Source organism: Oncorhynchus clarkii, chromosome 15 (genome assembly GCF_045791955.1).
Source record: "Oncorhynchus clarkii lewisi isolate Uvic-CL-2024 chromosome 15, UVic_Ocla_1.0, whole genome shotgun sequence".
NCBI lineage: Eukaryota > Metazoa > Chordata > Actinopteri > Salmoniformes > Salmonidae > Oncorhynchus > Oncorhynchus clarkii.
Genome location: NC_092161.1, coordinates 18,226,450 through 18,238,821, shown reverse-complemented (window position 1 = coordinate 18,238,821; position 12,372 = coordinate 18,226,450). Strand labels below are relative to the sequence as shown.

The 12,372-nt window shown below is 41.2% G+C and overlaps 2 protein-coding genes across 3 annotated transcripts in view; both read left to right on the top strand.

Moving 5' to 3' along the window:
* The window catches only part of LOC139367004 (A-type potassium channel modulatory protein DPP6-like), a 193,631-nt gene that overhangs the window by 119,966 nt on the left and 61,293 nt on the right, over positions 1-12,372 (top strand). The window lies entirely within an intron of this gene.
* Positions 8,469-10,246, top strand: LOC139367005 (general transcription factor II-I repeat domain-containing protein 2-like; the record flags this gene model as incomplete). The annotated part of the gene is made up of 1 exon (XM_071104852.1): positions 8,469-10,246. A coding segment is annotated over exon 1 (1,758 nt), but the record flags the coding sequence as incomplete, so codon positions are not given.

The following is a 12,372-nucleotide window of genomic DNA, read 5'->3' as shown; positions in this document are numbered from 1 at the left end:
GAAAATACATGGGTTTTATGTGGTTTCAGTTGCCTTCTGTTTGTTATTATTTCCTGTTCATTTTTGGTCTATTATCTGTAAGAGATTACACGCGCAGTGATTGACACTCATAATATATAATAATATAACTTTATCATATCATTTTTTTATATTAATATGGCTGCAGGTTATAGTTCCTGATAAAGGAAAGCTGATATGGCTTCTAGAGAATGTTTCCTTAACTCTTGTAACACAAGAGGGCGGCAGGGTAGCCTAGTGGTTAGAGCGTTGGACTAGTAACCGGAAGGTTGCGAGTTCAAACCCCCGAGCTGACAAGGTACAAATCTGTCGTTCTGCCCCTGAACAGGCAGTTAACCCACTGTTCCCAGGCCGTCATTGAAAATAAGAATTTGTTCTTAACTGACTTGCCTGGTTAAAAAATAAATAAAAAAATTAGGGACTCAAATCTCAACAGACCTCCAGACTTAAGTAGATGCACACACACACACACACACACGCTCACAAATGTACACACACAACATAAAATTTAAGTAACATTTTTACAAACATCCAATCCATGTACATTCCGCCACAGATGCAGTATGATTGGTTTACAGGGACCATATTGTGACTGCGCGTTGGTGTGTGTAATAAGGCAATTTGCTTCTGAAAACCCGGAGAGGGAACATGTGTGGCACAGAGTCTTGTGTTCAAATTGGGCGTGACAGGCGGCCACAACACGTTGGTTATGACTGCTTGCATGGTGATCCTTTGAGAGGATTCATGTGTAGATTGTCTCGGAACCTCCCGTGAGCTGTCTTGGTGAAGAAGGGACTGGCCTTGTTCAAAATAATTCAGAAATGCATTCTTCCTCTCTACCTTCCTTGAAGTAATCACTGATTTTAATTGGTTAAATTTGTCTCAGTAGGGGCCTCCCGAGTAGCACAGTGGTCTAAGGCACTGCATCGCAGTGCTAGCTGTGCCACTAGAGATCCTTGTTCGAGTCCAGGCTCTGTCGCAGCCGGCCCGCAACCGGGAGACCCATGGGGCGGCACACATTTGGCCCAGCATCGTCCAGGTTAGGGGAGGGTTTGGCCGGCAGGGATGTTCTTGTCCCATCACACTCTAGCGACTCCTGTGGCGGGCCGGGCGCATTGCACGCTGACACGGTCGCCATGTGTACGATGTTTCCTCTGACACACTGGTGCGGCTGGCTTCTGGGTTAAGCGGGCATTGTGTCAAGAAGCAGTGCGGCTCGGCTGGATTGTGTTTCGGAGGACGCACGGCTCTCGACCTTCGCCTCTCCTGAGTCTGTACGAGAGTTGCTACGATGAGAAAAAAAAGTGTCAGTAAGAGGGTGATAACCTTGCTTTCACCTATACAGTCACTTATAGATCTGTGTTTACCTCCAGGAAACAAGGGAGGAAAGACGCATTTCTGAGCACGGACATGATCACCAAGGGAACAGGGAAAGATGTGACATAAGAGACTCTGTAGGAACAATTGTCCTCAGACCCAGCTCTCTCTGTGTGTGTGTGTGTGTGTGTGTGTGTGTGTGTGTGTGTGTGTGTGTGTGTGTGTGTAACTACATCATCTTTTCATTTGTGAAAGTATGCATGTGTTGAATGACCACGATGACAATTCATATTTATCTGTGTACATGTTTATTGAGATGAGTCTTGTCCTGAAGGTGGAACTGAGCGATTTCCGCTAGACGGGCCATCTGCAAAGTCAAAATTGGCTATATTGTAAAAAATCTGGAAAACAAAAATGAACTTTTGGTTTTTAATTTAAGCTTATGCATTAGGGTTAGCAGTGTGTTTAGGATTAGGTTTCAAATCTGATTTTAGGAACACTGCAGAGTTGCTGTCACGCCCTGGCCATAGTCTTTTATTCTCTATTTTGGTTAGGCCAGGGTGTGACTAGGGTGGGCATTCTAGTTTCTTTATTTCTATGTTTTGGCCGGGTATGGTTCTCAATCAGGGACAGCTGTCTATCGTTGTCTCTGATTGGGAATCATACTTAGGCAGCCTTTTTCCCACCTGTGTTTTGTGGGTAGTTGTTTTCTGTATAGTTTATGCATCTTACAGAACTGTTTCGTTTTTTTCACTTTGTTATTTTGTTCAAGTGTTTTGGTTAATAAAGAATCATGAACACTTACAACGCTGTGTTTTGGTCCGATCCTCATTACGACGAGAACCGTGACAGTTGCCTCCAGAACAAGATTCATGGCGAAAAACACTAACTAACCTTCTTCTCGGTGTGCCTTTTCCACCTCTCACCCTCCTACATTCCCATGCACACCTTCATGGCGCCACATTCACATCACTCTTGCACACGTCTTAAATAGCTATTAAGCTCCAGCACGCTTGTGAATTTAAGATGCAGAACATATTAATATTTATCTCATTGCAGGTAGGGAGGGGGTGGATGGTGTAGGAAAGATATGATTGAACCAGTAACGGAAAAAAACTAATCATATTTAATAGGCCATCCCCAACGGGTAGCCAGACCCCATGCTGGTTTCATCTCCTTCTTCATCTCTTCGCCTCATCTCTCCCCCAGCTCCGCACACGGCAGGGCTCCGGAGTTCGGCAGGCTAGCACAGATTCAAGACTAGAAAATAATTCTAACTGTCTTGGCCAAACAAGGTTAGCATTTAGCGCCGAACGCCGTTACTTTAAAAACCCAGGGGATCAGCTTTAATGGATTTACTATTTTATCTTCAAATGCACTTTTCTCTGACTTTGCCTTTGGACACAATAAAGAAAGGTTGAGGTTTTCTGACCTAACATTGTTATCTGTTCTGAAGTAGTACTTCTATATAATAGAAGGGCAGAACAGATTGCTTCTATTATTGCAACCTGTGCGAGAGCGTCAAGTGATGGGGTTTGGTACTGAAAATATTACTTTGTCTCAGGTTGCTTCTAAACTTAGTGCCACTTCACTCAGCAATAAACTAACCTCAAAACTCTTGTTTGATTTTGTGAATTCTAAAAGCAATATTTGATGATTCCTTTAAACATTTAATTTGTCCTATGACCTTTCATATGCATTACGTTGGTCTTCATCAGATGTCCATGTCCTGCAGTAGAAGAGTCACTACTGTAAATATTCCCTCCAAGGTTTAGCTACAATTCCCTCATCTACAGACCACCTCCTTATTCTCGCCAAGTGAGTGAATATCTTCGCTATGGAAACTAAAACAAATTGTTTATTGCATGAAGCTTTTTTTTTTCAGCCCTGATATGAATATCTGAAAAAGAGTTGCACGGCAGACGGAGAGCTCATGCGATCAGATCATATGATTTGAATTATGAGGAAATTAATCCGGCTACCCCAGACATCTAGTGTAAATACAACAGCCCATTGAACTGATCAGATCATCTATTGATCTTAACCAGAGCCTAGAGGGCTTTAGTCTTAATATTAATTTCTTGAGAAGTATATTACATCACCATGACAGGACAGTGTACAGAGAAGTTGTGAAGATGTAATTGCAGATCACATTGTGTTGAAAATACTCATGTATTCCGTCTTGATTTGTCAGTGTTTTGAATAGCATTGTCACTGAATGGAATAGATCTGGACGTGTCGCTAGTAACACCAATTGAGTTTTCCCCCATAAACCTTATTCACAGCTCCCCTTATTTGAGCGTGTATCTTCACCGCATGTGTTGTACAAAGGAAGGCTCAATGACGTCATATAAAGATACCATATAGAGGAATGCAGCACCCATTGGTGCTTCTTGTCCTCCAACATAGAGTTATTACCACTAGAGGAAAGATAGTTATGAACACTAGAGGGAAGATAGTTCTGAACACTAGAGGAAAGATAGTTATGAACACTAGAGGAAAGATGGTTATGAATACTAGAGGAAAGATGGTTATGAATACTAGAGGAAAGAGTTATACACACTAGAGGACATATAGTTATAAACACCAATTGAAATGTAGCTATAAGCACTAGAGGAAAGATAGTTATAAACACTAGAGGAAAGATGGTTAAAAACACTAGAGGAAAGATAGTTATAAACACTAGAGGAAAGATAGTTATAAACACCAGTCAAAATGTAGCTATAAGCACTAGAGGAAAGATAGTTATAAACACTAGAGGAAAGATAGTTATAAACACTAGAGGAAAGATAGTTATAAACACTAGAGGAAAGATGGTTAAAAACACTAGAGGAAAGATGGTTAAAAACATTAGAGGAAAGATGGTTATAAACACTGAAGGAAAGAGTTATAAACAGTAAAGAAATATAGTTATAAACACTAGAGGAAAGATAGTTATGAACACTAGAGGAAAGATAGTTAAAAACACTAGTGGAAAGATAGTTATTAATAGTAGAGGAAAGATAGTTAATCTTCGGGATTGGTGTTCCTTCCACGGGACGGTTGAGCTAACATAGGCTAATGCGATTAGCATGAGGTTGTAAGTAACAAGAACGTTTCCCAGGACATAGACCTATCTGATATTGGCAGAAAACTTACATTTGTGTTAATCTAACTGCACTGTCCAATTTACAGTAGCTATTACAGTGAAATAATACCATGCTATTGTTTGAGGAGAGTGCACAGTTTTGAACATGAAAAGTTATTAATAAACAAATTAGGCACATTTGGGGAGTCTTGATACAACATTTTGAACAGAAATACAATGGTTCATTGGATCAGTCTAATCAGTCCAATGGTTCATTGGATCAGTCTGCAATAATACAGCCCCGCTGCGATAGCCCAAATGCAATTTTCTTGCATTTCAAAGATGATGGTACAAAAAATAATACAAAAGAACGGTTGTTATTTTCTCTGTATTATCTTTTACCAGATCTGTTGTGTTATATACTCCTACATTCCATTCACATTTCCACAGACTTCAAAGTGTTTCCTTTCAAATGGTACCAAGAATATGCATATCCTTGCTTCAGGGCCTGAGTTACAAAATATCCCAACATTTGAAAATTGACCAATGAAAGCAAAATCACAATTTTTGCCTGTGGTGCCTGGCCTTAAAACCACTAGAGGAAAGATGGTTATGAACACTAGAGGAAAGATAGTTAAAAACACTAGAGGAAAGATAGTTAAAAACACTAGAGGAAAGATAGTTAAAAACACTAGAGGAAAGATGGTTATAAACACTAGAGGAAAGATGGTTATGAACACTAGAGGAAAGATAGTTAAAAACACTAGAGGAAAGATAGTTAAAAACACTAGAGGAAAGATAGTTATAAAAACTAGAGGAAAGAGTTATAAACACTAGAAGAAAGATAGTTACAGTGGGGCAAAAAAGTATTTAGTCTGCCCCCAATTGTGCAAGTTCTCCCACTTAAAAAGATGAGAGAGGCCTGTAATTTTCATCATAGGTACACTTCAACCATGACAGACAAAATTAGAGAAAAAAAATCCAGAAAATCACATTGTAGGATTTTAATGAATTTATTTGCAAATTGTGGTGGAAAATAAGTATTTGGTCAATAAAAAAAGTTTATCTCAATACTTTGTTATATACCCTTTGTTGGCAATGACAGAGGTCAAACGTTTTCTGTAAGTCTTCACAAGGTTTTCACACACTGTTGCTGGTATTTTGGCCCATTCCTCCATGCAGATCTCCTCTAGAGCAGTGATGTTTTGGGGCTGTTGCTGGGCAACACAGACTTTCAACTCCGTCCAAAGATTTTCTATGGGGTTGAGATCTGGAGACTGGCTAGGCCACTCCAGGACCTTGAAATGCTTCTTACGAAGCCACTCCTTCGTTGCCCGGGCGGTGTGTTTGGGATCATTGTCATGCTGAAAGACCCAGCCACGTTTCCTCTTCAATGCCCTTGCTGATGGAAGGAGGTGTTCACTCAAAATCACACGATACATGGCCCAATTCATTCTTTCCTTTACACGGATCAGTCGTCCTGGTCCCTTTGCAGAAAAACAGCCCCAAAGCATGATGTTTCCACCCCCATGCTTCACAGTAGGTATGGTGTTCTTTGGATGCAACTCAGCACTTTGTCCTCAAACACGACACAGCGTAGTGTGTTACTGATGGTAGGCTTTGTTACTTTGGTCCCAGCTCTCTGCAGGTCATTCACTAGGTCCCCCCGTGTGGTTCTGGGATTTTTGCTCACTGTTCTTGTGATCATTTTGACCCCACGGGGTGAGATCTTGCGTGGAGCCCCAGATCGAGGGAGTCTGTCATTGGTCTTGTATGTCTTCCATTTCCTAATAATTGCTCCCACAGTTGATTTATTCAAACCAAGCTGCTTACCTATTGCAGATTCAGTCTTCCCAGGTCTACAATTTTGTTTCTGGTGTCCTTTGACAGCTCTTTGGTCTTGGCCATAGTGGAGTTTGGAGTGTGACTGTTTGAGGTTGTGGACAGGTGTCTTTTATACTGATAACAAGTTCAAACAGGTGCCGTTAATACAGGTAACGAGTGGAGGACAGAGGAGCCTCTTAAAGAAGAAGTTACAGGTCTGTGAGAGCCAGAAATCTTGCTTGTTTGTAGGTGACCAAATACTTATTTTCCACCATAATTTGCAAATAAATTCATTAAAAATCCTACAATGTGATTTTCTGGATTTTCTGGATTTTTTTTCTCATGTTGTATGTCATAGTTGAAGTGTACCTATGATGAAAATTACAGGCCTCTCTCATCTTTTTAAGTGGGAGAACTTGCACAATTGGTGGCTGACTAAATACTTTTTTGCCCCACTGTATTAACACTAGAGGAAAGATAATTATAAACACTAGCGGAAAGATAGTTATAAAAACTAAAGGAAAGATAGTTATAAACACATGTCATTTTGAGAAAATGGCCGATGAAGATAGGCTAATGCAATTAAAATGTACGTTCCATAAATATGACCATTTGTTTCACAGGAATTAAACTCTTGTTCATATATCACTTCGAAACTGAAAAATAAACATCTCATATCACTTTACTCAATTTGTCACAGACAAGAATTTTGTATGGCTGTTGAAATGTGCAGAACAGAAATCAGCTATGCCTGCCCCAAATGTAAGGCCCTCTTTGAGCTGTTGCTGGTGACGCTTTACTTTCTTGACTGTGTCATGGGACCTGTGCCCACGCTTGGCACACTCCATTGAAGCAGCATCAGCTATCACAACTCTCCCAATCTCTGTTTGCTCCAGTGTCACCAAAGTGCTATCAATCCACAATTTGTTCATCACATTTGTTATAGCAGTGGCTCCCTCATTGAATGTGGCTACTGCCATAGAGGCTGCTCCGTCAATGCGGATTTTGCCCACGAAGACAGTTTTGGGGCATCACGACCATATTACAGAGTTCAGACATTTATTTGCATTCTGGGTTCCTCCGTGCTACAATCTTTTGAGGACGTTATCATTTGACATCCTATGATATACAGGTACCATTTTCTGTGCAACCTCAATATTGAAAAATGTATGTTCTCCAAGGTTTTTGTGACGGGGTGAACCTTTACCATTTTCTATGGCTCACTGGTACTAGCACCAATGCACACACCTATCCCGTAGTTGGAAGTGAATCCTTTCTTGAGCCAAGTGCCATCAAAGGATACATGAATGTCTATGATGGCATCCTCATCCTCCTTCAGAAACTCTGCTATGTCTGGGTCTATATCTGCGTTTGCTCTTCTAATTATCTTTGCAGCGCTCTCCATTGACTGTAGCCCTCTCTGAATCTCTGCAACTAAAGTGGGGGGAAAAGTACTTACAGTGCCTTGCGAAAGTATTCGCCCCCCTTGAACTTTGCGACCTTTTGCCACATTTCAGGCTTCAAACATAAAGATATAAAACTGTATTTTTTTGTGAAGAATCAACACCAAGTGGGACACAATCATGAAGTGGAACGACATTTATTGGATATTTCAAACTTTTTTAACAAATCAAAAACTGAAAAATTGGGCGTGCAAAATTCTCTCCAGAAGTTCAGTGAGGATCTCTGAATGATCCAATGTTGACCTAAATGACTAATGATGATAAATACAATCCACCTGTGTGTAATCAAGTCTCCGTATAAATGCACCTGCACTGTGATAGTCTCAGAGGTCCGTTAAAAGCGCAGAGAGCATCATGAAGAACAAGGAACACACCAGGCAGGTTCGAGATACTGTTGTGAAGAAGTTTAAAGCCGGATTTGGATACAAAAAGATTTCCCAAGCTTTAAACATCCCAAGGAGCACTGTGCAAGCGATAATATTGAAATGGAAGGAGTATCAGACCACTGCAAATCTACCAAGACCTGGCCGTCCCTCTAAACCACATATGTCAGAGTCAAGGCCCGCGGGCCACATCCGGCCCGCAAGAAGGTTTTTTACGGCCCCTGGGATGATCTTGATTTATTATTAGAACCGGCCCGCAGCAAGCTGGCAGCCCGCAGATCTTTTACACGCACCAATACTACATTTCCCACAATGCAAAGGTGACGCACCGAGCAGTAGGCTGCTTCATTTCAATATTTATTGGCACAGCAGTCGTCAGCATCACAGTAAAATTAACTTTCAGATACCCATCAAAAATGGCAAAACGGAAGGTGGATACTGAGAACCGGGGGTTTCAAACAAGGTGGGAGTCGGAGTATATGTTCACGAAGGTAGCTGGAAAACCTGTGTGTCTTCTGTGTGGAGAAAGTGTGGCGGTACTGAAAGAGTATAATCTGAGACGACATTATGAAACGAAACACGCGGACAAAAACAAGAATATGGACATGGAACAAAGGCTACAAAAGGCAGAGGAATTAAAACGAGGCCTCAAATCTCGACAGGCTCTGTTCAAAAAAGCCAAATCACAAGGCCAGGCTGCTGTCAAGGCCAGTTTTATTTTGGCAGAAGAGATCGCTAAATCAGCCCGGCCATTTACGGAGGGGGATTTCATCAAAAACTGCATGATTAAAGTTTGTGACGAAGTTTGCCCAGAAAAAAGGCAACTCTTTTTAAATGTGAGTCTGAGCAGAAACACCATTGCCGAGAGAGTAGACCAGTTGTCCATCAATCTAAAAGAGCAGCTTGTGAAAAAGGGAAAAGATTTTATTGCATATTCCTTGGCTGTGGATGAGAGCACCGACATTTCTGACATTGCCCAGTTGTCAATTTTCATCCGCGGAGTGGACTCCAACCTAAGCGTGACAGAGGAGTTTTTGGCTTTACGTCCTATGCATGGCACAACTACGGGGCATGATTTGTATGAAGAGGTGTCAAGATGTGTAAATGAGATGGAGCTGCCTTGGGAAAAACTCGTGGGTTTGACAACCGACGGAGCACCTGCGATGTGTGGACACAGGAGCGGACTGGTGGCGAAGATACGGGAAAAGATGCAAGAGGAAAACGCGACAGGTGAGCTGACAGCTTATCATTGTATCATACACCAGGAAGCGTTGTGCGGTAAAGCCTTGAAAATGGAGCATGTAATGAGCATCATCACGCGCACAGTTAACTTTATCAGAGCCAAAGGTTTGAATCACCGCCAGTTCAAGGCATTTCTGACGGAGTTAGAAACGGAGCATGGTGATTTGCCTTATCACACAGAGGTGCGATGGCTAAGCCAGGGAAAGGTGCTTCAAAGATGTTTCGAGCTTCGTGAGGAGATTTGTCTGTTCTTGGACAGCAAAGGGAAAGACACAACACAACTCCGAGACGAAATGTTTCTGTGTGAAATGGCTTTTCTGTGTGACATTACGAGTCATCTGAATGCAATAAACTTGCAGCTGCAGGGTCGGGATCGTGTCATCTCTGATATGTACAGTACAGTGAAGGCATTTAAAACCAAACTGACTCTGTGGGAGACGCAGATGCGGAAAGAAAATTTGAGCCACTTTCCCAGCTGCCAGACCATGAAAGAGAAGCTCTCTACCAGTGCGTTCCCGAGCACACAGTTGGCTGATAAAATAGGTATGCTTGCCGCTGACTTTCGACGCCGATTTGCTGACTTTGAAGCACAAAAAAGCAGGTTGGAACTGCTCGGTAACCCATTTGCTGTTGACGTGGAAAGCTCACCACCAAACCTCCAAATGGAGTTGATTGACCTCCAATGCAATGATGCACTGAGGGCAAAATATGCGGCAGTGGGTGCTGCGGAGTTCGCCCGTTTCCTCCCCGGCACAATGCCCCAGCTGCGCATCCAGGCTGCTCAAACGTTGTCTATGTTTGGCAGCACATACCTGTGTGAACAACTGTTTTCTTTGATGAACCTGAACAAAACATCACACAGAAGTCGACTTACTGCTGAACACCTCCACTCAATTCTGAGGATTTCTTCAGCTCAGAGCCAGCTCACCCTCAACCTCAAACAAGTGAACATTACTGTGCAATCACATATTTAGAGTTTTTACTCAGTTCAAGTTTAAAAGTTAAAATGTAATATTTGTTTTCACTGCATGTTACTTCTCCTTAAACAAAGTGTTGTTTTTGATTAATAGATTTTTGCACTTTATTTTTTTGTATTTCAATCCAATTATATTTTAAAAATATTTCAGTTGAGTGGATGATAGAAAATTGCTATTATTGTTTTTTCTTTGAAGTAAATTTAGCCCACTTTTGCTAAAATAGAAAATATAGTCTACTGATGGTGCCTTGAATACCAGTTTCTTTCATTTAATGTTCATGTTATGGGGATATTTATATAAAGGAAATTTGTCTTTTGTGTCTGTTGAAAATTAAAGATTACTGACAGAGCCATAAGAAAATATTGCTTTATTTATCTGATCATATTGTAATATATTTGTTAGGTTTTCAGTAGGTTCAATTAGGTTCACTAGACTATATGCGTCATTTAAAAATTTTTCAATGAACATTCGAACAGTCCGGCCCTCGTCTTGTAGCTGATTTTTTTATTTGGCCCTCCGTCCATTTGACTTTGACACCCCTGCTCTAAACTTTCAGCTCATACAAGGAGAAGACTGATCAGAGATGCATGCAGCCAAGAGGCCCATGATCACTCTGGATGAACTGCAGAGATCTACAGCTGAGGTGGGAGACTCTGTCCATAGGACAACAATCAGTCGTATATTGCACAAATCTGGCCTTTATGGAAGAGTGGCAAGAAGAAAGCCATTTCTTAAAGATATCCATAAAAAGTGTTGTTTAAAGTTTGCCACATGTCACCTGGGAGACACACCAAACATGTGGAAGAAGGTGCTCTGGTCAGATGAAACCAAAATTGAACTTTTTGGCAACAATGCAAGACGTTATGTTTGTGCAAAAGGTGGCGCTACAAAGTATTAACTTAAGGGGGCTGAATAATTTTGCACGCCCAATTTTTCAGTTTTTGAATTGTTAAAAATTTTTGAAATATCCAATAAATGTCGTTCCACTTCATGATTGTGTCCCACTTGTTGTTGATTCTTCACAAAAAAATACAGTTTTATATCTTTATGTTTGAAGCCTGAAATGTGGCAAAAGGTTGCAAAGTTCAAGGGGGCCGAATACTTTCGCAAGGCACTGTATGTCTGTCGACATTACAGACATAACTGCAGGACTAAATATTAGCATACGAGCATGTATTTACTTTATGTAAAGCTAATTTCTCACTAATCACATTTGGCTACAGCCCAATGAGACTGTAGGCCTATGTGAGTCTTATTGTATAGTTATGTTTTCCTATCACTCTGTTTTATTAACTTTGAATACATTTGCTGGAGCAAGGAAATGAATATTCATACACAACAAGTCACCTGGCAATAATGGGCCACTCCCTTCTTATTTACCTGTCATTCTCCTCTCATGTCTCTGATATGAGCTGAGATGCAAGGAAGGAATCCCTAGGACTTTGCTTATTTTCTTTAGAGCTGCATAACCAAGTCCAAGTTTGTGGGCTAGAAGAACCATCCTCACATTTAAATCAAATACCACATCTCCCCTGGAGCACTCCTGCAGCCTGGATGAAATGTAAACACTCCTCCTAAATGCATCCCGATCACCTTCACAGTCTGCACATTCTATCATGACAGAATTACAGAATCACTGGTTGATGAAGTCTATGGTGATTTTCAGTCCAGTGTTTAGACACTTCAAATCATGTACAAGTTGTTTTTTTTGAGACGTGGAATAAAAGCCACTGTTGGCTGGCTGCTGTCTGGTTGATCGCTGCTAGTTGTCATCTTCATCTCAACTAATTTGCGTCTCAATGCGCTGCTGCGGGCTACTTCCTTTTCCTGCTCTACCTGTACTACCACTGCCTCGATCGGCGGATCAGGCACATTGTTTCTGTCGTTCACTGCTTTTCTCGCATTGCCGAACTGAGGTCGTCTATTTTTATGCACATACTGTAGGTATATTCTTCGAGATTTTCTCATTTACTCTCTCTTTACGTTGATTCTTCGCAGGAGATATTTTCAAACAGGGAAGTGCTGCGCAGCACGTGAGGCATTTTAACCAATCAGGTTGCCGGAAAGGGCCTTTAAATTCC